Here is a 25,996-nt window from a genome sequence, read left to right as displayed (position 1 = left end):
CCGCCTCCCGCCTCTCATAGGCGCGGCCGGCTGCCTGTCTGAAGCGCGGGTTCCTGAGTGGGTGAAGCAGTGGTCCCTGGAAACAGTTCCGGGAAACCCCGCGTGTTGCCGGGGTCGCGCCGCCGTCCATGAGGAGAAGGAGGAGCGCGCGCCATTTGCCGTCGCTGCTTGGGCCCGAGCTGCGCCGTGCAGGCCCCGCTCCGGTGAGTCTCCGGGGGGCGCCGGTGGTGTCGGGGGGCCGCCTCGCGCGGCTGGGGGGTCCTCGGCCGGGCGGGAGCGGGCTCGCGGGTAGGCCCCGCGGCGGGGTGGGCAGGCGCGGGCTCCGCCTAGGCCCGGCGCTGACGGAGGCGGGCTTGGGGCGCCCGCGCCGCGTAGGCGAAGCGGGGCTGCGGCGCCGCTCGGTGCCCGGGCGCGGCGTCCGCTGCGCAGGCCGCGGCGGGGCGGGCGGGCGGGAGCGGGCGCTGGGGAGCGGCCCGGGGGCGGGCCCTGCGGCCTCGTGGGGGGGAGGACGGCTCGGCGGCCCGGCGCGGGCCCTGCATGGGGAGGGCAGCGCGGCCGGAGGCCGCCCTGGCTCCGCCCGGCCGCGCGGATTAGCCTTGCATGTGGCTGGGGCGGCAGCGTGACGGGAGCTGTTCTTGCGGTGCTGCTAATGATGGCTGCTGCGCGTCCCTCGGCGCTGGGATTCAGGCCCCTTCTCGATCCCCTCCTGAGCAGTGCGGAGAAACAGTATTTTAACAGCTCAGACACCCCGATAGGCAGCTTTCATGGTTCCTGTCCGATCTGTCCCGCATTCTGTGTGCGGGGATCGGAAAAGACTTTGACAGAAAAGGCATCGCTGTTGCCAGCGCTATGAACAACTGTCTCTAAAATCTTGTGTAGCGTGGGTTCTGATACCGCTGGCTGTAGGGAGGGTGAACTGTGCTGCACAGCTCTCAGGTTGGCACTTAGTACTTTGCTTGAGACAGCAACACTTGCCAAATGGTCTGAAGGAAAAATTTTCTAGAATCTTGTTGCAAGGACATTGTTTTCCTTAAATGCTCTTTACCAAAAGATCTTTGCCAAATCTTAAGCCAGGTCTTGCTTAAATACATTTTTTTTCTTTTAAATGTGGTTCTAGTTACTGGATCTTAGTGGCCTTGTTACCTATTAATTCTTGAATGTGGCTAATCATATACTTAAGCTGTATTGGACTACGCTTTTCTCTGTGGAAAGTTGCTCCCCCCTCCCCCCCCCGATACTTCACTAAAGGATCCCACCAGCACTGATATTTTTGTGCTGCAAAGGGGGTTAATGTATATGAAGTTGGTTGGTGGGGTTTTTTTGAGATTATACTTTGTATTACACTGAATTGTTTTGTGTCTTCTAAAAGTAAAGACCATTTAATCACAACTTTACATCTTACACTGTAATTTTCTTACCTATGAAAACTGTAGTGTTTGCAGACTAGCAGAGACTGCTTGATAATTTTGTATCCTGGAAACTCTGTCTTCCATGAATACTTAATATCCTTACCTCTCAGTTTTCTGTCTAGATGCGATCCCTATTGGGGTCATATCTGAGCCTCCCAGTAATACTCAACTTAATAGCTTTGCCAAAAGAAGCAATACTCTGCTCTCATAGACAAAGATCTGCAGAATTCTATAAGGACAAGTTTATCAGAATTACCCTCACTTTTGTTGAAGTGTTGTTTTGAACTAGGCTGTCATGAATGTTCTTCTGTACAACCCGAACAACCAGGTGAGCTATAAATTGCCAACTCCAGGAAGAATTAGGGGATACAGATTTTATAACTCAGGTTAGCAAAATGTAGTAGGTACTGATTCAGTCAGTGCTGTATTTTAATGGCACTGATGGCTCTTGTGCATGTTGCTGATCTTGTGGTAAAGTCATCTCTTGATGGAGGGGCTGTTTATACTTGCATAGATACTGAAGCATAGTTTCTGTGGGGGCAGTGCTAGTCTTTTGATTAGGAAAACGATGGAGGTTCTCAGTTTTTTCATTCCGTGGCATTATGGAATGAGAAAGACAAAACTGCGCTGGAGGGGTGAGGGTGCTAACTACTCATCCTTGTAAAAGTAGTCTGTCAGTGAGATGCTGGTAAGAAAACTTTGCTAATGTGTAAAGGCCATTACTTTTAAAGGTGTGATAACGCCAAAACAAGTCTTCTCATATACCATACTAATGAACATTTTAGTATATCATAATTAAACTAAAATACACTTTCTGTGACTGAATAGGCCGCAGTACAAATGAAAAGGCTATAATGCTCGCACAAAGAAATGTTAAGGGATGTGCTAGTCACTTTTGTGAACAAGTGAGGTTTTAATAAACTCCCTGTTCAGTTTCCTAATCTAAGATCTGATCTTCCCCTTGCTTATATATTTCTCATCTTCGTGTTTTGACAAGAACCTTAGATGCAGTTTTCTGGGGACTTAAGTTTGTTTTCTTGAGGTTCATTTTTTAAAAAAAAACAAACTGAGTCTACCTCCCCCCCCCCCCCAATTCTATTTTTAATGAAGTGTAACTCAAATGGTTGCTTTTTCTCTTTAGACCTGCAGGCTATGTATTTGGTAGGAGGATTAATAATATAAGCAACTTGAAATGGCTTTGGTGCAGAGCTTTTATGTATGACTTATACTTCCTGTCCACCTGAGCTAAACAAGTACAGTTTAGTTCCTTCATGAAATCAAAGTTAAGTGGCAGAAGGCAGGGAACAGTAAAGTTGGATAATCACTGCAAAGTTGGTTATGATAGTTTAAAATATTATTGTCCCTCTGCCAGAATTGCCATTTCTGCTTGTTTAAGCTGTTACTAAACATGCTTTGAATTAACTAGACTGAATTTATAATTACTTGGACGGAAGTATGCTGAGATAGTCTGGGGGTGGCAACCTCTATTAGAGGGATGGTATTACAAATAGGGAATAGCAACATCACTGCTGTTTCCTCAATGATTGTTTGATTGGGACTGAGATCAAGTTTCTGTTTTCATATGCCATATGCTATCATGGTCAGGTGTATGTTAGTTAATTTTCTTTTGGCAGAAAAATACTGTTTGAACCATTTGAGTTATTTAAGCATGGGGGAGGGGGGAGTTGTTTCTGGGTAATTTAGAAGCACCTGTAGTTCTTAACCTGCTACTTGTCATATGATTAGTTCTTAAGAGAGGGACCAGTCACTTGGCAAATTAGTCTTTTGAGATGTAGGATGAGCAGAAATTCTGAGCAAAAGGTACCGGAAGGCTAAAAATATGTTTGAATATCATCAAATATTCATGGTGTTTAAAACACATTGTTGGCTATCTAAAGTTGCCCCCAGTATGTACTTACTGCTGCTTATTTGGTAAGCACATTTTTATGTACATGCTTTTAAATTCATCCACTTCTGCATGTTTTTAAAAACAAATGCATATCCCACATATACTAATACACATGATCCTTCACTATTATTTACACTTAAAATCTTTGTGGTTCAGTCAGTCTCCCTCTTCTCTAGATGTTTGAGTTACTTAATGTACATGAAAGGGTCTTGAGTGCAATATTTGTATACACATCAGTTTTGCCTGCATGTATGTGCTTTTTTCTGTGGCCTGTTATAAGCTGAGTCGCATAAACAGGGATACATATCACTCTTATATTTTTTCTTTAACAAGCTTTTTATTTTTTTTATTGAGCAGAAATGCTAATAAAATCTTTGTGTATGTTTTCCTTACTGATAAAATTCAGGAAAAAAAATTATTTTTCTTATTAGCTACATCTGGCTCACATTATCTAGAGGGAGGGTTAAATTATCTTTCTGCTATACTTTCACCTGTGCATCACTTTTGAACTCAGAGTACAGATTTTGGTTTTGTAAGAGATGTAATTTTACTTGTTGGTGATGATTCACGAAGAAAAAAAAAAATCACTCTAATCTTGGATTTCAGGCCAAGCTTGCAAAGCCAGCAGAGAATCTGTTACTATAACTGTGAAAAGGAATATATTTCTTCTGGGTGCTTTTAGGACTTGAGTATTCTTTATAGCTATGTCATTTTCAGAATGTTCCAGAGTAAATTCGTTAAGAAATTTTTTTTAGTTAAGTTTTTGTTGCAGGAAATAGCTAAAATTTGTACACCTCTTCTTAACTTTTTGGGATGGTGAACATGCACTGCATTTGACTTAAATTCTTTATGAAGATACTAATTAATTAAGCCAAAATAAACCATACATCTAGTAAACTAAAAAGCTGATAAAGCTGATAATTTAATTTACATTGTCTACATACCTATGTAGTAAAATACAAACTTAAGAAAGCATTTGATCAGCTGCAGTGCTATGTAATAATCAGATATTTATGGCATTACATGTAGCCCCCCCATATTATTGTATGTTTGTAATGAAGATAATGAAGCTATCTTTTCATGCCATTAGACTGCAAATTTTGCCTGTCATAAGTTTGAGCAGTTGTACTGCAGATGAGATTTTTCTACTTAGAAACAGTAGCTGTCAACCTCATGTTCAGTTATAAGCAAGATGGAACATATTTAGCAAGGCTAAACTTGTATGAATGTTGACACTTAAACTAATCTGGTTTCCCAAAAACAACAAATATGTTCAGGGAGCATCACCATAAGCCATTGTAGTTTAAAATGTACTTAACTATTTCAAATAACTTTTTTCTATATTAACATGTTTGTTTAGTCTCATGGTTCTTTAGGTGTGTGGTTGTTTTTTTTTTTTTTTTTTTTTTTCCCCGCCCCGCCCCTGTACAGAGAAGATGTATATGTAACTGATTTTATAAGAGGTAGTAAACAGGTGAAAAATCAGTATCATCATTTGTGTATCTTTTCTGTGTATATTATCCTATGCATTTTCAAGAAGGGGGATTTAGAATAGTATTGTACCTTGAGCATTTTCAGTTTAACTAAAATCCCCTGCCCCACACTGTTTAAAGTTTGAGATCTTGCAGAGGCTCTCTGGCAAGTAGACATCTAGCTGATTTTGTTTTCCTTGATTTTTCTATCCATACCTATAGAAACTTTATGTTGATTTAGTGTTTTGAGAGTTCAGTTAACACCTCTAATGATAGGTAAGCATGATTGTAGTCTTCAGGTAGCATTTTTTCCTTCTGTAATTAGGATATAGTCATGGTTGCTTTTAAGTAATTAACTTTCAGTTTCTGACTAAACTGAATTGGTTAGAAAGCAATTTCTCCTGGTCAAAAAGATGGAACGCGCGCGTGTGTGTGTATATATGTGTGTATATACATACATACATGTGTGTGTGTGTGTGCCATGTAGCTATGGAAGACTTTGCATCTTTTCCTTGCCAGTTGCATATCAGAGAGTGACATCTGATGGAGAAACAATATTAGGTTCTGTTATGGCATTCTAAAGTTGCCCTTCAAGTCAGTGCAGCTTTAGGAAAATGCACTACTTTTCTGTCTGAAAAAAATTTTTTTTTGTTTTCTCTCTCTCTCTCTCTTTCTCTTTCTCTCCCCTTCCTCAAGCTTGCCAGTCTTCACCCAAACAGTTCATAAGCTTTAGTTTAGGAAGGGATGGATATACAAAGTGACTGTTTTAGGTGTGGTTATTTTTGGAGGCTTGTTCTGCAGTAGAACTATTTAGCATAGTAAATAGCTTGAGGCTTCAATGTTTAAAACAAAACCTGTTCTTGAATCATCTTCATATCTATATTCCAGTACTTACTGTGTTGCTCCTACCATGCTGCATATGTCTCTCTGGTTATCATTTCGCTGCTGATCATTTACTTCTTCCCTACCTTTTGAAGCCTGAGGCTCATTTCATTTCTGGACTTAATAATTGGTCATCCTAATGTTCTCTGCTGGGTAGTTGAATTGCCTCTTGTCAGCCTTTTTATTTGAGAGTACTAAATACCTGTTGGCTGGCTAATTGAGAAATTGAAACTGTTTTTAATCAATTGGGCAAAGCCCTCTGGAATTGTCGGTGAAGATAGTTGTGCATTTTTCAGTGCACGTATTTGCAATCAGTCTGTTAATTCTTGCATCAAGTTTTTTTTACATATACGAGAACTCAAGATGCTGCAGTCATGGCTTCCTTTTAAACCAGTAAGTTATAGATTTTAAAAAGTAGCTGCGATTTGTAGAGCTTCTATTTGAATAAATCTGAAAGCATGGGAACAGCTCAGTTGTAGATTGAAATTATAATGTGCTTCAGAGTGCAATTTTTACTCGTCTTTATTGAGTTCTGACAGTGTTGAGAAAGTGTTTGGCTAGTCTTACGTAACATGTTGTGTTTGAAGGAAGACATGGCAACAAGCTAAGAAAGTGAAAATTAGCAAACAAGTATTGACATTTTGATATGTTAAGCTACCCTGCAGGGTTATATGTTCACTAAATTTTACGTTGTTGTTTTAAAACTGGAGGAATGGGAGATGAAAATAGCACTAGCTCTTCTAATTCTTCTTTAAAGGATGTTATCGTATCCCAGTGCTTTCCAGCTGCTATGGTAACCAGTGAACTTACTGACAATCAGCAGATAAAGTTTAGACATTGTTATGTACATGAAGTACATTTAAAAAAGAATGTGAATTCTTCCATGTACATTTTCCACAGTACTAAGGGTTGTACTTTCTTTTGAAATTTAGATCAGCTGCATCCAGAAAGTATTAAATAAAACTTTGATACAGGTCATTTGCAGCATGTATACAAATTAGTTTAGATAAATCATGCATTGTCCTACAAACTAGTTATTTCTGGCTTATTGTAATATAGCTCCTGAATTTTTTCCAGCAGCATAATAAAATGGCTAATCAGGTGAATGGTAATGCGGTACAGTTAAAAGAAGAGGAAGAACCAATGGATACTTCCAGTGTAACTCACACAGAACACTACAAGACACTGATAGAGGCAGGCCTCCCACAGAAGGTGGCAGAGAGACTTGATGAAATATTTCAGACAGGTATAATATGCATTTCTTGTTTCTGACTGGTTATGAAAGTGAGGGCATACCATTTTCAAATTTTTATAGATTAAGGTTTAAAAATTCATTGTTTTTGATCTGTGTAGCTCTGAATGTTTTGCTACTTTGACTTCCCTAAAGGCAAATTGGGTTTGACACTGACTAATTACTTGACACATCCTTAGTGTTGTATGTGATATCTTAGTTGCTTTAGGGCACAGAGCACTAGTTTGTTAGACCTTGTCAAATAAAGATGTGTGTTTGAGCATACTAAACTGTACATTTTTTTTTCTTCAGTCCAAATCATCATTTTGCTTTTACTTTTCTACTGTCAACTCCTCACAGTGGTTCTTAAATACTGGAAGGCTGGATAGGGGACTTAGTGAGGGAAGCAACTAGCTTGTCTTGCCTGGGACTACATTTGAATTGAGTCTGCCTGTGGATTTTGTGTTCTCTCTAGTTCTGAGTGGACAGTTGAATCCATGATGCTTATTACACTTAACTGTTCAGTTTGACACAGACTGCTTTTTGACAAAGTTGAGGACTAAGCTATCTAGCAACTTGAGTAATACCTTGCTGGTAGCAAGTGGTCTCTGCAAGTGCTAGAGAGAAGGCTTCTTTATAGAAAAAGGTTTTTCTATTTTGTTTTTGTAACGCCCTTATTGTTTTGTTCTATAAACAGAAACTTTCTTTTCCTCTTTAGAGCGTGTTCTGTGAACAGATATACAAGATGCAGTAGAACTGCTTCATGTGTTTATCTTGAATGCCTTGGTGGCAAGATGACAGTTTTTGTTGAAAAGAGTCAAAATTCCACTGACTAAGTGAAGGCAGTTCAAAAACAATACCTTATCCATCTTCAGTATGATATTCTGGCTCACATGGGTGATGTCTTTTGGAAGTCATTCACAGTGAGCTTCATCAAGCCTTTGCCAGCTTTTATTGGCTGTAGACACGCACTTTTGAACTGTGATCATGATGATGTGCACTGGATGGTTTGAGAGTAGGTGTACATACCTGAGCAGAGGAACTTGTGGGGCTCTAGCTGTGTTGCAGTTAGGTTGTGTTGTGAGGAGTTCTCAAAGGAGTTAAAGCTTTTCAGCCCAGAACCTGACTACCTAGTATAATTCCATTGCATGAGCAACTTCCGAAAACATTTATTCACATTTCCTTAATACCAACTGGAGATGTTTGCATTGTGCAGGGATTTGTCAGTGAAACAAACTACTTTTGACACCAGAGCTAAATTTGGGATTGAACTTTGGGTTTTTTAATCTGCTGAGGTCTTACCTGAAGGATACAGGTGCCTTCCAATATGCAGGATCACTTCTGAAATGTAGTCCTTGGGCTTGGCACTACTGTGCATTTTTGAATTCAAGTAGCAGTTAAGTAATCTGTGTATTCCGGAGATAGAGTTGTTGCAAAGTGTGTGGAGTTCTTGATTATCTGTCCCTAAATTTCACTGTGTGGTTTAGAAAGTGCAGATCTTAATGTCTATCGTTCTCACGCTCCACAGCATATGCAAGTGCATTACAAAGGGAAAGAAAGAACCTATAAAGATTCTTAAACTGAAAAAAGTGCTTCAGAACTGGTCCAATGTTTCTTGGGGGAGACTGCACCTGTAAAATTAACATTAGCCTGTTTGGGTACATAGCAGGGCTCGAAATAATACCTTTTTGAATTCTGGCTGTTGAACTGCATGAACAACAAAATGAGTTTAAAAAAAAAATAGACATGTAAGAAGTTCACTGATTTTTGCTTTTTGAAGTTGGAGGAAAGAGTGAATAAACCATTCTACTTCCTAATATTTTGTGGGATAGTGCTTTGCAAGTGTTTGATCCTCAGTCAGGTGGCTCCTTTTTCACATAGGATACATGTAATGTTCACATATTAGCTCTATTCAAGAGAAGAAAGTGTGAAACTGAAATTCATAAATCTATTAGAAGTGAGCCAGAGTTCATTATTTCAAACCCTGATGTGTAATACTGCTTTTGTGCAGCAGATTTGATTCCCAAATGTTCAAAAACTGTTACACTGGAGTATAATCTTGCACTTCAGTTAGTGGTTAGGTGTATACATTTCAATTTAACTTTTTCTTTGTACTCATGTTCTTTCATATGCTTGTGTAGGAATATGTAATTGATATTAAATGTATAATTCTCTTTATGGAACGTAACTTTTGACTTTAAAAGCAAACTGCTTAGTGCTTAGTTTGTATGAAATTAAATAGAAATCTGTAACTTCTTTATCTTTAACTTTTAGGGTTGGTAGCTTATGTCGATCTTGATGAAAGAGCAATTGATGCTCTTAGGGAATTTAATGAAGAAGGAGCCCTCTCTGTATTACAGCAGTTTAAAGAAAGTGACCTGTCGCATGTACAGGTAAGGTGAGAGCTCCAGGAGTATGAGCACATAAGTATAAATAGTGTTCTGACACTACTCACAGGAGAGTTATTACTTAAAAATTCATTCGTGTTCCTGTATTCTAATACTTCAAACCCAAATAACAAGCCTGTTAAAAATTGCCTTAAATGCGTAGGTATTTGAGTGCAAAGCAAAAACTCTCAGATGGTAAAATGAGCGTGCCATTGAGAAAATTAGGTAAAAATACTATTGGGAACCTGATAGTCTTTTCAGTCATACCAGTTTGTTCAATTAATTCCTTTAGAAATTTTCTAAAGAATGCTTTTGGCATTTTGTTTATTGTATTGGCTTGATACAGTGATCTCACAGTATGGAGTGTAAGATTCAGTGAATTCCCAGGGTTTTTCATACACACAATTGAATCACTTTATAAATTGTATCTACAGAACAAAAGTGCATTTTTATGTGGAGTTATGAAGACCTACAGGCAAAGAGAGAAACAAGGAAGCAAAGTACAGGAGTCAACGAAGGGACCAGATGAAGCAAAGATCAAGGTAACGTTTAAAAAAAATTATTATTCTATACTGGAGAATTCATATATTAACTGTACGCAGACTGAACTAATTTTGGATGTCCTTAAAAACCTTCAGTATTATCAGAATAATTATGCTCATGAGTATGCTTTAAAGAAATTTATGCAAGATAGAAATTCAGAAGAGAGAGTGTCTGCTTGTTTGAAATGCAAATCTACCTGATTATATAGTTACCAAAATACACAAACTTAGTGTTGTGTAAGGACTGTGAAAAGAGGTCTGCCTGAGAAGGTTCATTTTTGTCTTTTAAATTGAAGTTCATATGAGCTTATAAAATTAGTATAAGACTAATCGGATAATTCAAGAAGATTGAGTCTGTATTAGTCAATGTCTTAAACAAATAGAGTTTTTCAGTTATGCAAAAACTTAGGTACAAACTAGATGGAAAAAAATTGCCTGGTGTTCTGGAGTGTTGAAGGTACTATGTACAATGCTAAAGAGTAAAACGGCAAATAAGGAAAAAGAAAAATGGGTTGTTTCCAGTCCCCTCTGTCAGTATGAAACTGATTTTGCTGTTTGTGCGTGCTTTCTTAAATCCTCCCTCTTCCTTCCCCTCCCCCCCAAATATATATATATTTTAATCCGTATACACTTTGTTCTCAAATGTTCCAAGACAAACAGTTTCTTATTTGCTCTTTGCCACATTTTATTTTGTTCTTCATGTTTTTTAACATTCGCTGCCCCTACCCTATAACTAATGTGACATTTTCTTTTTCAGGCTTTGCTAGAGAGGACTGGTTACACTTTGGATGTAACCACAGGACAGAGGAAATATGGAGGCCCTCCTCCAGATACTGTATATTCTGGTGTTCAGCCTGGTATTGGAACAGAGGTTAGTATATGTAGACTAACCTGATTGTTATTTTGTATTTTTGAGAAGTGCTATATTAGAAATACTGGAAAATAAGCTGTATTACAAGTGAAAGTTTAAAACATTGTAGAGGAAAGCGTGCTTATATGTTTTTGTCTTAACAAGTGTTTCTTACTCCTGAGTAGTCTGTGGAAAACAGGATAATAGTTGGTGGAAAATGCAGGTGTAGTATACTGGGGAAGGCTACGCAAAATTTCCTAAAATATAAATTAGATCACTAAATTGTCAGACTTCATGGTCCAACTTAACATAGTGCAATAAAATGATTAATGTAGGTTTTAGCTGTATATCTAAAAGCATAACTAAGAAGTATTTGGCTGTTATTCATAATGTAAATACAGTTTGAGGGACAGCAGCAAAGATTATTTCATGCAGTGTGCTGAATGTGAAAGTCTTTTCAGTATTGTATAAAGGTACTCCTACACAAAGTTGTGAAGAGGGCAACTTTCGTTAGTAATTATTAGTAGATGGTTTATTTGCATTTGCTTCAATCTGTACAGAAACATCTGTGAAGCTTCTTGGACTGATACTGAAACTATCACACTTTACAGATGCCTCTAGAACAACAGTATCCATGTCCTAAACTGAGAAACAGGCTACATAGACTCTTTTTTTAAAGTTTTGCTTTTCTGTGTTCTAAAAGATGGTTTAGAAGTTGTTAACCAATTTTGTGTTGTGTGCCAGTGTGATTATTTGCTGGTAAAATGTGTTACTTAAATGCACTGTGACAGAAAATACTGGATTGATGACTGTAGGTATTTTTTTTGTTTGTGATGATTAGCATCTTTAGGAAGTCACAGGGAAGAGTATGAAGTTGGCTATGCTGTTATACTATTAGCAGTATGTTTTTATACTTTTAAGTCTCATGAAGTTTGCTGGAGCAGGTAACTTGTGGCAACTCCCCTAAGATAAGGACATTAATGCTTCTGGGATGAATCAGCATTAGAGTCTGTAGCAAAAGTGAACTGACCATTTACAGAAATCATACCTCTACCAAATCAAGTTAATTCTAGTGTTTTGAAGGATTATTTCAAGACTGATTAGTTTAGGAATACTGCTTGGTTTGACTGGTTGAGATGCTGAACACCTTGCCTAAACTGGTGTATGCTTTATTATATTTAGGCTTAGCCCTTGCTGTTGGATACTGAGGTATAGTACTCAACCTCTTAAGCCTGGTATTATGATTTGACAGACGAGGAAGGCATGTTCAGACACATGGAGGTTATTGTGTGGCAGTGTTTTCCCAGCATGAGATTTTTCTTTTAAGCATATGACAACAACCTTTTCTGTCTTATCCTCAACGCTTCCAGTCATATAGGAGTTTAAATGCTTCTTTTCATATTTTTCTCCACAGTATTAGAAAAGACATAAGATAGGGCCTTTTAGATTGTGGCAGTGAATCATTTGTCTGAAACTTATTTTAAACAATGCTATAGCTCTCACAGCTTATAGCAGCTCAGATATGTCAATGCCAAAACTCACTGATGTCAGTAATGGCAAACCTCTTCTTTCAGATACCCAAATACTGTTACTGTTTTTGACAAAATGTGTATTAGGTAAACTTTTTTTTTAATTACTCAGATGTATGGAGTCTTTCTGCTGTAAATATTTGTATATCAAATAATTAATTTTCTAGCTCATGAATAGTAATTTTATTGTAGGCTTTTTTGCTGTTCTTTTTTCTGGGCTTAACTAATAGAAAAGGGTGAGCTAAAGGGTTTAGCTGAAGAAAAGTATTGCAAGCATCTGCTAACCTGAAATGCACAGATCTACTTCTCTAGACTGTGGTTTACTGGGGAACTGCGCTGATGCTATTTTTGTCTTGCCTGACTTGCTTCTTTCCAGTGTGAGCATGCATGTTTCCTACTCTTCTGTGGACAGATTACATCTGCCGAACTGGCAGGAAACTTTTCATTGTTCATTTATTTGCTGGTTGGGTTTTCTACTGTTTTAGTAAAGTTGAAAGCTTAATCAGCTGACAAAAGGCTCTGAGCCTAAAAGCTGGCATAAGGTAAGCAACAGGAGACTGTGGCTGAATGATGGGGATCGTGAGCTGCTGTGTTAGTATTGCTTATGAAACTGCATTTGAAGTATGGGTTTGGGAAGGGTTTCTCCACTTCTAATTGACGTGCCCTGATTTTGAAGCTAGTGGGTGGAAGAAGTAAATTGTCTTGTCAGTTGGAGATGGACACATCTGAGTACGATGCAGCTTTTCTATAATTCCATGGACCAACCTACTGGGCCATGAGTCTCCAGCGTCAAAGTGTAATTCATTACATGGCAACTCTACTTCTGACTCTCCTTCAAGATCTGCTTCAATATTCTATGCAGGAAAACTAACCTTCATGGATGTTCAGCATGTCAAACATTCACATTTAAAAATTGTCACACTGAACGTTTTGATAAAAGGGTTATGTGGGAGAAGCTGTCTAATGTATATGTGCAAGTGGGTGGGCTTTAATAGGAGCTGGATCTTTTGGGGATGTGATTCTGTAATGTAAAAGGACAAAGTAGTTACAGCTGTGTGGAAGTTTGGAGGCAAACATAATTGAAACAGGATTTGGTATGAACTTATTTAAAGACTTGTTGCTACAACATAAAGCATTTTGATTATAGTGAGGTCATAAGAAGTTGGTACTTAGACGTTTATGGAAGTGTTTACTAGATGAGAATGGAAACAGTTATATGGTCTTTGTTTTCTTCTTCCTAGTTTCTCCTTACACTTGCTTTCTCATTTGCATCTGAAAATGCTGGTAATTGCTTATCCTCAAGGGGCTTGTACAGTGCTGCTTTGTTTTGCTCCTGAAGTTTTCAGAGACTTCTAATTCAATGTTTTTCAGTGATGTGAAATGAAAACTTGAAATTACTTCTTAATAGATGATTATTTGCCTGATGCATGCTAAGCTGATCACATATAAGGTTATATATTTATGAAACAGTTTAGGCTGTATAAAATAGAGGCCACATGTCTTTTTCAGAGCTGAAATTTATTGGATATGATGACCATGGACTTTGAAGGTCTTTGGCAAAAATGCAGAATTACTTTTAGCTTTAGGAATGGTAAATTGGTATTGCATCTGCTCCTATATGGATGTATGGTCAGAATTTGTGAAAAGTCAGAGAATGGTTGTGAGGTTAACTTGTCAGCTGGAAAAGGTTACATTATATGCTGAAGGTGTTGCAGTAAGTAAACTGCTTTTGTCAATAATGAATTGAATGGGAAGACTCGGATGATATAATAATTCTCTAACTTGGGAACCAGTGGTATAATAAACTCAGCAGGAGTTGAACTAGACAGAGGATTTGCTGGATTTAGTGCACAGGGAATGTAACTTATAGTGGAAGAACATGGCGGTTTAGCTAAAACTCTTGTTCCTTAGAATGCATCTCTTCCACTGAAAGGTTTGTGCACTGTAAGTACCAGAATTTCTGTTCGCTTCCTTACTTTTATGAAGGCTGTAGATTTGTGTGAATTCAAGCAGTCACATGGCCTACATTAATTTAACATTTAAATCTGTCGTGTAAAAAGGATTGACTGAACTTGAAGCACTATTACAAGCAGACAAAGTTTTGAAGAAGCTCTTACAACACTGATTTTTATTAGTTTGGATGGCAACCTCCAAACATCCATTGGTTTTAGATTAGCTTTTATTAGTTTGGGATGGCAACAGGAGGAGCTCAGCAGTTAAAATAATTGAAAGATGTGTCATCTAGAGTGTGAGTAATGCCCTGGAAAGTCTGTTGTTCATGAAACAAATTGAAATTCTTCCTAGTGAAAGAATTTTCTTATTTAATCTAAAACAGTAGTAAGAAAGAAGTAAAATGGGGTACTCTGTGCAGCTCCTTTAGGAAGCAGAACAGGAAAAAGTAAGTCTAATAGTCAGTGATCTTTCTAGAGTATAGGTCAGATATCAATCTATTCAAATGAAATGCTTAATTTTGTTGCTCATCCCAGCTCCTGGAGTGTATTACCTGAATTGAATCGTAATAGCAATTTTATAGCTTTGATGGTGGTCTGGAGTTTGTAGAGAGAATAGTATTTAGTTTAGAGAGTGAGCCAAAGAGACAGGAAGGAAACATGGAAACAGAAGCTTTAAGGAAGGTAAATAGCTGGAAAAGTAGTGCGCTTTGCTTTTCTTTTTTTTTCTTTTTTGTATTTGAGTAGGGTTTTTTCTTTCAAAGGCAGGGTAGTAGTCATCTGTTTTGGCACATCAGCTTCAGTTTCTGTTGAGTGACACTGAAGTCTGAAGCAAAGAATTTAATGCGGACTTTTTACATTTGACTGACTTGAAAGCCACTTTCAGTTTGACTGTTCTGTTGACAGTTTCTCTGCCTTAATAGCCAGTTGCAGTTCCTGTTTTGTGCACTTCCATGAAGGTACCATATTTTGTCTTCGAACTTTGCGTATGGGATTTGGATGCTCATTACAATAATGTAATGACAATAGAAACATTTCTTGCAGCGATTTCGTAGCCTTTCTTAAGAAAGGCCTCTTGGCTCTGGCATTAAATTTTTGTTCAGTATGAGAGATCCCTTCCTTTTTCCCTAACAGCAAATAATGCTTGGCTAGTTGGTGTTCACAGTGAACTGAGAGCCTAAGCAACATGAAAGAAATGTCATGGAAACGGAATCTCTGAAAACTGAATTTTGGGAAGATGTGTAATGCAAACATCTTAAAGGTTCTAGCTTTCCCTTGGAGGAAAATAACTTTTTTTTTTTTTAATCGGGGTCATGATATTCTCCTCAGAGGTTTGTTCATCTCTATGCTTATGAGGGTATTCTGGATATTTTCAGTTTTGGTGTTGTCTGCCAAGTCTTCAGTACAGGATGTGATTATTGGCAAGGCTTTGCCTGGATGGGAAAGGTTGGCTTCTACTAGGTTGTTTTACTATGACTAATGTTTGAAGTTAAGAGACCTGACTTGTGTCACCAAAATGTGCAAAAATGAGAGTAAACTCTACTTTGCCTTGGTAAACTGTATTGTCTAAGGTAATCTTTAAAAAGATGTTAGAAGCTCTATCTAGACATTTTTAGAAGAAAAAAATGTTGTGTGTGTCTTGGAGAGAAGCTTCGGTAAAACTGGTAGTACTACAATTGGATAAAACCCTGTGTGATGTAGCAGTATTTACAGTAATTAAAACAGTCCATTTAGCAAGTGTCTGTAAATATTGGGGAAACTTATTAATAGATTGTAACTTGGATGGATAAAAGTGTGCATTTTGCAAGTTTTGATTAAAATGTTTTAGAAAGCCGAATTATCCCAAAACAATAATCTGTAAAGTCCTTCCTACTCTTGAGCTAAAGAGAACTTGTTTCCATATCTTCAGTGCTACTAGCTCTTAAAATGACCCATCTTTGGCAGACATGGTAACAACATTCCTGCTCTAGGAAAGAGTCACTTGGAAAGCATTTGATTTAAAATAAATAGAATTTGGTCTTACTGGGATTTTTTGCAAAATTTACTTGTATCAGCAGTTCAGACATATTGAGAATTCAGAGAAGAGTTACAGCGTTTAAACAACTGAAAAAAATCTTTTCTAGTGAGACCTCAGCTGAACCGATTAAACTCCTTAACAAAAACTTGAACGAACGTGAATAGTCATCGCTCTACATAAGGAACAAAAATATGAGGACTCCAGATTTTCTCAGACAAATATGATAAGATTCAGTTGGTGTAAGTTGAAATAGAAATCCAGACTAGAAATAATATTACAGTGTATATTAAAAGTGAAAATGACCACTGGGGCAACTTACTGAGGATGTTTGTAGACTTCTCTGTCTGTAACTTTCTAATCAAGATTGGACTAGGAAATGATTTGGGAAAACTGCAAGAACAAGGAAGTGCTTTGGCCTGGGGTAATATAGGATACCTTACTAGATAATCTATAAGGTTTTTGTTCTTAATTGCCAAAGTTATAACCAGGTAAGGCCCATTTATCTCTTCAGTTGTAGAAATTTCACCTTTTAGTTATAAATTACAAAACCACATTTTTCATATGCAAGACTTAGTACTATAAGTGGGAGGAGAATACAATAGGAGATACAATAATATTGTCCACAGTTAAGTCTACAGTGTTTCTGCTGTGATGATTTATGTTGCAATGTACTTACTTTCCAAGGAACTTTCAGACATTAAAAGCAAGTTTGTATTTTTGCAAAGTCTTTAGTTAAGTGTCCTCTTCTTTTTTAGGTTTTTGTTGGTAAGATTCCCCGAGACTTGTACGAAGATGAGTTGGTACCGCTCTTTGAGAAGGCTGGTCCCATTTGGGATCTGCGCCTTATGATGGATCCTCTTTCTGGTCAAAACAGAGGTTATGCTTTCATTACCTTTTGTAGTAAAGATGCAGCACAGGAAGCAGTCAAACTGGTGAGTAACTCATTTTCAGATAGGACAAAATGATGAAGACAGTAAGCATGTTGAAAGCCTGTTAGATAATGAAATGTTTCCTTAAAGCATTCATTGACAGATTCAAAATTTGACTTTCTTAAAAAATCATCTCCTGATTTGATTTAGCGTATACAAATAAAGCTCTACGTCTAGAACTGTAGCCCTCCATCGGTTAGGGTCCTTGGGTGATTAGGATAAGACTTTACTTGATTACAATTTGAAAAGATATTCTTTAAGCTTCACTGTGTTTAAATTCCATCACCTTCCTACCATAGAGAACTAACTGGAGATGCTTTGTCTTCCTTCTGCTCCAGTGGAAGAGGTCTCTGACTAGGTGTCTTCCATCTTTACGGTTCACAGTGGCCTTTGGTTCTTTCCAGTGGCAGCAATGCAGTTAGCTCAAATGCGAACCTGACTTGGTCTGCATCTAAAGGGTTTGGCAAGCACAGAGAGCAACCCCCAGAAAAGAAAAATGAGAGATAGCGATCAGATTGGTTTGTTTGCTTAGCCTGGCCTCTGAAGGTAGTATCTAAGAGATGTCAGCCATGGATGAGTTTTGTGCTTGCTGTTGACATGCTAGCATATTTTCTGCCAGAAGTTTTAAAATGAATGTACTAGAGATTGAATACTTAAAGTCTGACTTTATGAAGTTACTCACCAGCATAGCAGTGTAACGTGGCTTTTATATACCCAAGAGTAGCAATTGGAATTAGGTGGATCAATTTGTGTTTCCCAAGGTATTGAATATGACTGCTTATACTTGGAACCAGAATAGTTGAAATGCTGGATGCCATTTGCTTCAACAGAATTCAGTTGATCCTGGATAAATTGGGGGCGGGGAGACCCCCAAACATCTATTCAAGCTGAAAAAAAGAAGATAAAGAAATTCAAGAAATGGTGCTAGTCCGGTGTGAATGTTTCAGAAGGAGTCACTGCATCTAAATGTTCCAGTATTCATTTCCCTCAAATACTTCATGTATTTAGATATAGTTGCAATTGTATTGGCCTCCAAGACTAGGATTTGTATATCCCCACTTAGGGTGTTGGGACTTTGTTTTGTTTTTAATTTTTTTCTTAATACATTCTTGAATGTCTGTCTAAACTCACATGAAGTATGCTTTTGAAGTTGATTGTTTTTGGGTTTCAGTGTTTGAAGAGGAATGATGGATACTGACTTACTTTTCACTTTTGAAGGAGAAAAGCTTCTTCTCCATCCCACCCCCTCCCCAGCCTTGTTAACCTTCATTATCTGGGACAGGCTGGTCAAAGGTTTTCTACAGGCTAGTAGGGGAAAAGTAATGGGGGCCCAGCACACTGAAAATTTTGGTGCTAATTCAACATTGATGGAAAAGTGAGGTTTTTTTTCCAGTATTGAAAATAAGTTGAAATTTCAAGGTTTTTTTTTTCTTTTTTTGCTGCTTTACACCGTGTGAATGCTGTGCTTCAGATGTGTACGTACCAGTGGGAATAGGATTGATTTGGGGTAAAATGGCTTTATGAACTATACTTTGAAAGGCAGATTCAGATTAACTTCATGGCACTAAAGCTCAAAATTTTACTGTGTTATGAAGCACTGTGTTATGTGAGGCAAAATTCTGAAATGTTTTTTGTCTTCCCTAAAGTGATCTTATTTGATAGCTTGTGATGCTTTAACTTTGTTTTAATTCTGAATGAATATGAAGGTTATTGAAGGTATTGGTCTGTCATGTGTATGACTATGTCTCAGCTAGGGTAAAAATGGCTGAAAACTTATTCTTAAAAAATCAGGTGGATTTTTCAGAAGCTGGCTGGTGATCAGACTTATGCCCATTTGAAAATCCTACCTAAGCCAAAGATGATGATGTCTGTCTTGAATTCTAGTAACCTTTTTTTTAAAAGGTTAAATTATCTGGTCTTTAAAGATCTACCAAGGACTGTTGTTGTCCACAGAGCAATCTAACTGTGGCTAGAAGTGTGATATGAAGAAATGAGCTAAATGACAGCATTTTAATTTTTTTTACAGAAAGTTAAAACAATAAAGGTATACCATTTACAGGGTCCAAAAAATCTCTGCCATGAGGGCGGGAGGGGAAGAAACAAGGAAGAAGCATACTGTAGTTTAGGCTTGTGACTGTCACTGAGCAAATGTGCTTTGTGTTAAGAAACTATCAAAGTAAGACAAACTGAAAAAAGTGGAATTACTTACAGTATCTATAATGCTATGCATTTGTGTTTCAGTAACAGCAGCAGTGATCAGGCCAAATACAAGAAGCAGCCACTTTTTTGTCTAGAAGTAGCTTTCAAGTGTGAGGTGAACAGTATGTGAATGAGTCTACCCTACAGTTCGTATCTAGGACCTGTTCCTTGTTACATCAGTTTATTTCTGTAGCTTCCCTTTCAACAGAATATCCAAAGTTTTCAAGGGAAAGCCTAAACTCGCCAACATTCTTCTAATTCAATGCAGACCAAACTGCAGTTGTAATAATTTTTTGCCATGTGAATTCAGTATCAATGTATAAAGATTAAAGAGTCTGAAGGGAATAGCTGACTCTCTGATTTTTGGGATTCTTTTCACCTATTTTGTAATGGGTAATGCAAACGAATGGTGGCTTATTTTTGCAGTGTGACAACTATGAAATTCGTCCTGGGAAGCACCTTGGAGTATGCATCTCTGTGGCAAACAACAGGTTATTTGTTGGGTCAATTCCAAAGAATAAGACGAAGGAAAACATATTGGAAGAGTTCAGTAAAGTCACAGGTAAAGAGCATCTTAATAAGTTTGTTGCACTGATTCCAAAATACCATTTTGGTCTCTCTTTCATGGTGCTAGCTATGTGACAGGTGCTTTCAGATATCATTTAAAACTGTTTCAAGTTGGATTCCAAGTTTATTTGTGGTAGAGATTTTATATATCAAATGTGTTTTGTGATGGAGTGTAAAGGGACTAGTGTATGTTCTAAATTTGCTTTGTCTTACTGCTTGTGAAATTATTGATGTTGTAGGATTACAATTTGAGATGGAAACGGCATGAATTAACCTTGAAAAGATGTGAAAGTCCTCGTTCTGTTATCTGTTCTAGTCTAGTGTTTAAGGATCTGTATTTTTTATCAGATCGACAATATTCTTGTCTGAGAAGCTTTTGAGGAGCCTCAGAAAAAAATTATGTTGAAGAATGGCAGGGAAGCAGCACAAAGAAATCAGCTGAGAGGCAATATTGAATCAGATTAGAGGGAATTTTACTGTTCCCCAGTATATTCAGCAGGTAGGAAGAAATCAATCAGCTAATCACTGGAAGGATGCTTCTGCTTTATACGAGAGGTTGAGATCTTGATCACCTGCTCTTCTTCCTGTAGGAAAGTTTTGATCTATTGCTTCTTTTTTAGGATTGCTATTTATAAGTACTACAGGGAAGTGGTGAAAACAGAAGGTGAATATTCATTTCCTTATCTCTCCTCTTTTTGGAGAGATGTGGAAGAAACTCTCTCCAGCTTCCTCTGGAGGCAGGGGAAATATGTAGTAGTGCTGATTGCTTTTCAGAAAAGTAAAAATGGTAAAAGAATATATAGCAAATTGTCACTGTGTGAACTGTTTGTGTTGATGTCTTGCAGGGCCTAGTTTTGAGGTAAGTCTGTTTTAGAGAATTTCACTTTCTAGGTAACCTGTTCATAGGTAAATTGGATGTGTTGTATGTGGATATCCAATTTTGGTTTGTTTACATCATTTTCTCACGCTCTGTCTTTTTCTTCTTTCACTTCAGATGTTAAGTTCAGCAGCTGTGTATTAAAATGATTTAATTTGTACTTTGTAGAGTAGAATCAAGTTGGTTTTTTAAAGTGTTTTTTTTTTTTTTAAAAGCTCAATACTAAAGGCATGTTTTTCAGAGGGTTTGGTGGATGTAATCCTCTATCACCAACCTGATGATAAAAAGAAGAATCGGGGATTCTGCTTCTTGGAATATGAAGATCACAAATCAGCAGCACAAGCTCGCCGCCGCCTGATGAGTGGGAAAGTAAAAGTCTGGGGAAATGTTGTGACAGTGGAGTGGGCTGACCCAGTAGAGGAACCTGATCCAGAAGTCATGGCAAAGGTAATTAGAAACTTCGTTGAATGTTGTTGTGTTTTGGAAGCAATACTAGTTTGGGGGGAGCTGAAGGCAGTTTGAGGGCTTTTTCATAGTCGGCACTCTAGACTCCGGCGTGGTCAGAGTACTGCAAATCAGCTGACTGTGTAACACATCAGGAACATGCTGTTCTGACTGGCTATTCACATTTAAATTAATAGTATACAGAATTATCCTGCTGGATTGGCGCACAAGTCTCTCTCCTTAGCATTCTGCTTCTGCTGTTAACGAATAGTAGGTGGATATTTTGAGGGAGCACTTCCCAGAGCGAGATGACTCGGTGAAGTGCAGCACAGGGGGTGACATTATGCTCTTTATCCTTGTGCTTTGGGATAACTCTTTGCTGCTCTTGAAGTCTATTACTAAAATTTTACTGTAGCATCCTTGTAGCATCCCAGAAGCAGAAGATCAATGTTGGATATGCTGCTGATCATGGAGGGGAAGTGCGGAAGGACATAAGTTGTAGAAATCACATGCAGAGAACTACAAGGCTGTCTTTTCTGGAAGCAGGCACAGAATTGTCTATGCATTAACCACTTTTGGTTAATGCTGTAGAGTAATAACATCATCTTAGTTAATGTGCATTTCCTTTTGATGAGTGATTTTTTTAAAGTTTGCAACTTTCATACTAATCTTTCAATAGGTGAAAGTTTTATTTGTAAGAAACTTGGCTACTACTGTGACGGAAGAAATTCTTGAGAAATCCTTTTCTGAATTTGGAAAGCTGGAAAGAGTAAAAAAGTTGAAGGATTATGCTTTTGTTCATTTTGAGGACAGAGGTGCAGCAGTGAAGGTAGGTTGATGATCCTTTCTCCCCCCCCCCCCCCCAGCTGAATCAAGTGTGAGCAGTTTATTTTCTACAAATGTTTTTAAGAATTGCTTTGCAATATATAACTTGATGAGACAATCTGTAGAGCACATTTAATAAGGTTCCCATTGCAAGAATTTTAATCGTAAGGATTTTGTTCCTGTGATTTCAGTAGCTAGGAGGATGTGAAACTTTCAAAGGACAAAACTGTAGCAAACAAATAGACTGGAAAAGAGATCTAGACCAATGCAGGAGAGTCTAGAGAAGAGAGGAAAAAAAGTCAACCTAGACAGTTTTTCTGAGGAAGCACTGGCAGAAGGTATTGGTTCTCTCTCAAAGACCCCTATTTAAAGGCTTTGTGTGGTTTTTAGGATGAGAAAATAGTGAATAGAAATTGCAAGGTAGTTCAACAAGTAATTTGTGAAAGGAAGAGGAATGACGTTAGCAGCTCCTTCAATGCATATATTTCTTTTCTTTAACCATACATGCTCCCTAGAGCATTTCATTTAAGCAGATTCTTAAACATTAAAGATGGTTATTTTGAGCTTCAAAGGAGTTTTAAATCATCTTTTTCTCTGTATCTGAGAGCAGTTAAGGAAGTCATTAGTCTCTGCTATTTGTATTTCAGGAGCTTGAATTTTATAGAAATTGCTGCCTCTCGTTTTTAAATGGCTACTTAGATTTTTTTTGTGGGGGTGGGAGGGAGGTGTTATGTACCTTGAAATCTTTTCAGAATGCTTTATGAATATGGCTTTAGCATGAATGTCACTCATATTTAATGAAGTTGAGAAGCCAGTTTTGGATAGTCTTGGACCCTGTCCAAGAGAGGGTAAGGAAGCCTGAATGTTCTCTGAAAGGGTAAGTCAGTGACGTTTATTTCCTGACGTGTTTTAATGTAGTACGTCTTAAAAATGCGTTAGCCCCTTTCCCCCAAACTTCCCAGTAGATCTTAATTGTAAATTTTCTGTTGCATTTGAGCAACTGAACACTGCTAGTGGCTGATATCCTTCTATGAAGAGTTAGATCTAAATCAGTACTAGAGCATCTCTAATTATCTTCTCTGGAACAAGCTGGAATATTACCACATCTCCCCTTCTGATTTATCACCACTGAATTGGTTTATAAATTTTTTTTAAATTACAAATTCATATGAACAGGTGTTTGGTTTATTTAATTAAAGCATTATTAAGATATTACTGCATGAAAAACAGATTTGGTTCATTGATTCCAGAGTCTGCTCATTTTCATACCTCTGTTGGAATAAATTAGCTATGGTCTTTAATATTTTGGGGAGGCATGTAGCTGCACAGACCTGTGAAGTCTTTGTTAATGCGTATACTAGTACCCAGACACACTAAATGGAAAGTAGATAACCCAAGATTAGAATTGGAGGTAGTCCTAATTGTACTTGGTGCATGTGCCACCCGTATTAAGTTCTATTTGTGTATGCATTTTGTAACTACAAATTTCACATACACGTTACTTTACTTTTCTGGAATATTGTTGCCTCACTTGATGAGATCACCAAGTTTCAGCAATCTTTTCCTCAGCATGTGGCCTCAAATCCCCCCCCTCCCCCTCCCCCCCGCCCCCCGAATTATTCAGAGTTAGCTGAGTATAAAATACTTGATGTCTTTGGAGACATTCACATAGCACATTTGACTAGTTAGGAAGTCCAAATACAGAAGTGTTCCTTTTCTTGTGCGCGCTTTCTGCCTGGCTTACAAGTAAGCTGAGTTTTTATGTCAGGGAATTGTGAGAACTTCTGCTGATGTTTTCTTTTAAATGGTTTTTTAGATAAGTGTGTCTTAATCCAATTATTTTACTTTGATACAAAGAAAAAATATATAAAAGTCCTGCTTCAGTATAGCTGATGGATAAAGAAGGACTTGAAAGAACGGTGTGTCAAATTCTATTCCAGTAGCACAGAAATAAAGCATAGAAAGCAGTTTAATCTGCAGCAGCCCACCTGCTTTCTTCCAGTAAGTCTTGTTTTGCTGTTGAATGGAAGGGAATTTTTAGATGTTTCTCTTCTGATTTTTGTACAGGCTATGAATGAAATGAATGGAAAAGAGATAGAAGGGGAAGAAATTGAAATAGTGTTAGCAAAACCACCTGATAAGAAAAGGAAGGAACGTCAGGCTGCCAGACAAGCCTCCAGAAGTACTGCGTGAGTATTCATTTTTTTGCACTGCTTTAATACTGAATGGAATTCTGCTGCAAAATATGAGATAGCTTGGAAGAATCTGAATCACTTTTCTCTATACTGTATCTTGTTAATCAACACAGGAAAAAATTGTAGTTTATTTTGGGAGACCTTTGAAGATAAATTAATGCATGTTTCTTTTTCTTAATAGGTATGAAGACTATTATTACTACCCTCCGCCTCGAATGCCACCTCCTATTAGAGGCCGAGGCCGTGGAGGGAGAGGTGGATATGGCTATCCCCCAGATTACTATGGCTATGAAGATTATTATGATGATTATTATGGTTATGACTATCATGACTACCGTGGTGGCTATGAAGATCCCTATTACGGCTATGATGATGGCTATGCTATAAGAGGAAGAGGAGGAGGAGGAAGGGGTGGGAGAGGTGCTCCTCCACCACCTAGGGGGCGGGGAGCACCACCACCAAGAGGTAGAGCTGGCTATTCACAGAGGGGGGCACCTATGGGACCGCCAAGAGGAGCCAGGGGTGGGAGAGGGGGTCCTGCACAGCAGCAGAGAGGACGTGGTGCTCGTGGAGCCAGGGGCAACCGTGGGGGCAACGTAGGAGGCAAGAGAAAGGCAGATGGGTACAACCAGCCTGATTCCAAGCGCCGTCAGACCAACAACCAGCAGAACTGGGGCTCCCAACCCATCGCTCAACAGCCGCTCCAGCAAGGTGGTGACTATGCCGGTAACTATGGTTACAATAATGACAACCAGGAATTTTATCAGGATACTTATGGGCAACAGTGGAAGTAGACAAGTGAGGAGGGATTGAGAATATTGGCAACATAGAATTGGCTATAGCTCTACATCCTTCAAAACAAAATTGGCTTAATGTTTCATCCTTCAGTAGCGATTGGCTGCCATTTGTATTGGGCTGAAGAATCACTCTATTGTGTATATACTCGAGTCTCTTAGTTTTCTTTTTCATAAACGCACTTGGACATTACTGGGCTTGCAGAATTCCTGAACTCCATACGGGGTTTCAATGCTTTTATCATTTTAGGCTTCATTTTAGCAGTTTAAAAGCAGGAATGGCACACTGTTCAATCATGATTTTGCAGAACCTCTGGTTTTGGACAGGTTTTTTGTTTTTTGGTTTTTTTTGGATTTGGGATAGACTACATAGGAGTATGCTGTACATAAAAGTAAAAGCTAGTGCTTTGTCTTAGTAGTTTTAAGAAATTACAACAAATTAAGTTTTCTTGTATTGAAAATAACATGATTGTATGTTTTGCATTCCTAGAAGTAGGTTAACTGTGTTTTTAAATTGTTATAACTTCACACCTTTTTGAAAATCTGCCCTACAAAATTTGTTTGGCTTAAAACGTCAAAGCCGTGGCAATTTGTTCCTTGATGTGATTGTATTTCCAATTTCTTGTTCATGTAAGATTTCAATAAAACTCAAAAAACTATTCAAAACATTACCTATTTCAAATTCAATTGTGTCCTAAAACATTATTTCATTGGTAATTCTTGCGAAAAATATTGGTTTTCAAAATATAACTGCCTATGTGAGTGATCAAATTCATGCAAAATTTCTTGTGCTTTCCAACATGTAGCACTATGGACATCAGACTGAAAGTAGCAGAAATTACAGATAGCCCAAAGGGCACTCTTTGTTTAATTGGTGTTCAATAACTTAACAGCATCTAATCTTGAAACTTTTTTTTTGCTTTTTAAAAAGTGTTGAAATGTACCCAAACCTTCATGGAGATCTAGTTTAAATATAATCCTCTAATGTA

The 25,996-nt window shown here is 38.0% G+C and overlaps 1 protein-coding gene across 5 annotated transcripts; it reads left to right on the top strand.

The window, feature by feature from the left end:
* The first annotated feature begins 51 nt into the window (after nt 1-51).
* On the top strand, nt 52-25,675 carry HNRNPR (heterogeneous nuclear ribonucleoprotein R). Of its 5 annotated transcripts, none has more exons than XM_064524901.1 (11): nt 52-203; nt 6,753-6,918; nt 9,178-9,296; nt 9,725-9,832; nt 10,590-10,703; nt 16,933-17,109; nt 19,732-19,867; nt 20,991-21,196; nt 21,873-22,022; nt 24,086-24,207; nt 24,395-25,675. In XM_064524901.1, exons 1-11 carry the CDS (start codon nt 129-131, stop codon nt 25,005-25,007), a joined length of 1,986 nt encoding a protein of 661 aa, XP_064380971.1. In that variant the 5' UTR covers nt 52-128; the 3' UTR covers nt 25,008-25,675. The 5 variants fall into 5 exon arrangements, with proteins under 5 accessions (XP_064380971.1, XP_064380970.1, XP_064380972.1 ...); XM_064524900.1 differs by having other exon boundaries at nt 53-203; nt 6,750-6,918; XM_064524899.1 differs by having other exon boundaries at nt 62-203; nt 6,732-6,918.
* The last annotated feature ends 321 nt before the right edge of the window (nt 25,676-25,996 follow it).

Source organism: Dromaius novaehollandiae, chromosome 23 (assembly GCF_036370855.1).
Source record: "Dromaius novaehollandiae isolate bDroNov1 chromosome 23, bDroNov1.hap1, whole genome shotgun sequence".
NCBI classification, from domain to species: domain Eukaryota; kingdom Metazoa; phylum Chordata; class Aves; order Casuariiformes; family Dromaiidae; genus Dromaius; species Dromaius novaehollandiae.
The sequence above is the reverse complement of the archived record's forward strand: the minus strand, read 5'-3'. Positions and strand labels throughout refer to the sequence as shown.

What these genes read in the sequence shown, in the direction of transcription:
- HNRNPR (XM_064524899.1), top strand. Translation starts at nt 129, where the DNA reads ATGAGGAGAAGGAGGAGCGCGCGCCATTTGCCGTCGCTGCTTGGGCCC. An exon ending in GTGACCTGTCGCATGTACAG is followed by an intron (nt 9,297 to 9,724) that starts GTAAGGTGAGAG and finishes TTGTATCTACAG; the next exon opens with AACAAAAGTGCATTTTTATG. An exon ending in CAGATGAAGCAAAGATCAAG is followed by an intron (nt 9,833 to 10,589) that starts GTAACGTTTAAA and finishes TTTCTTTTTCAG; the next exon opens with GCTTTGCTAGAGAGGACTGG.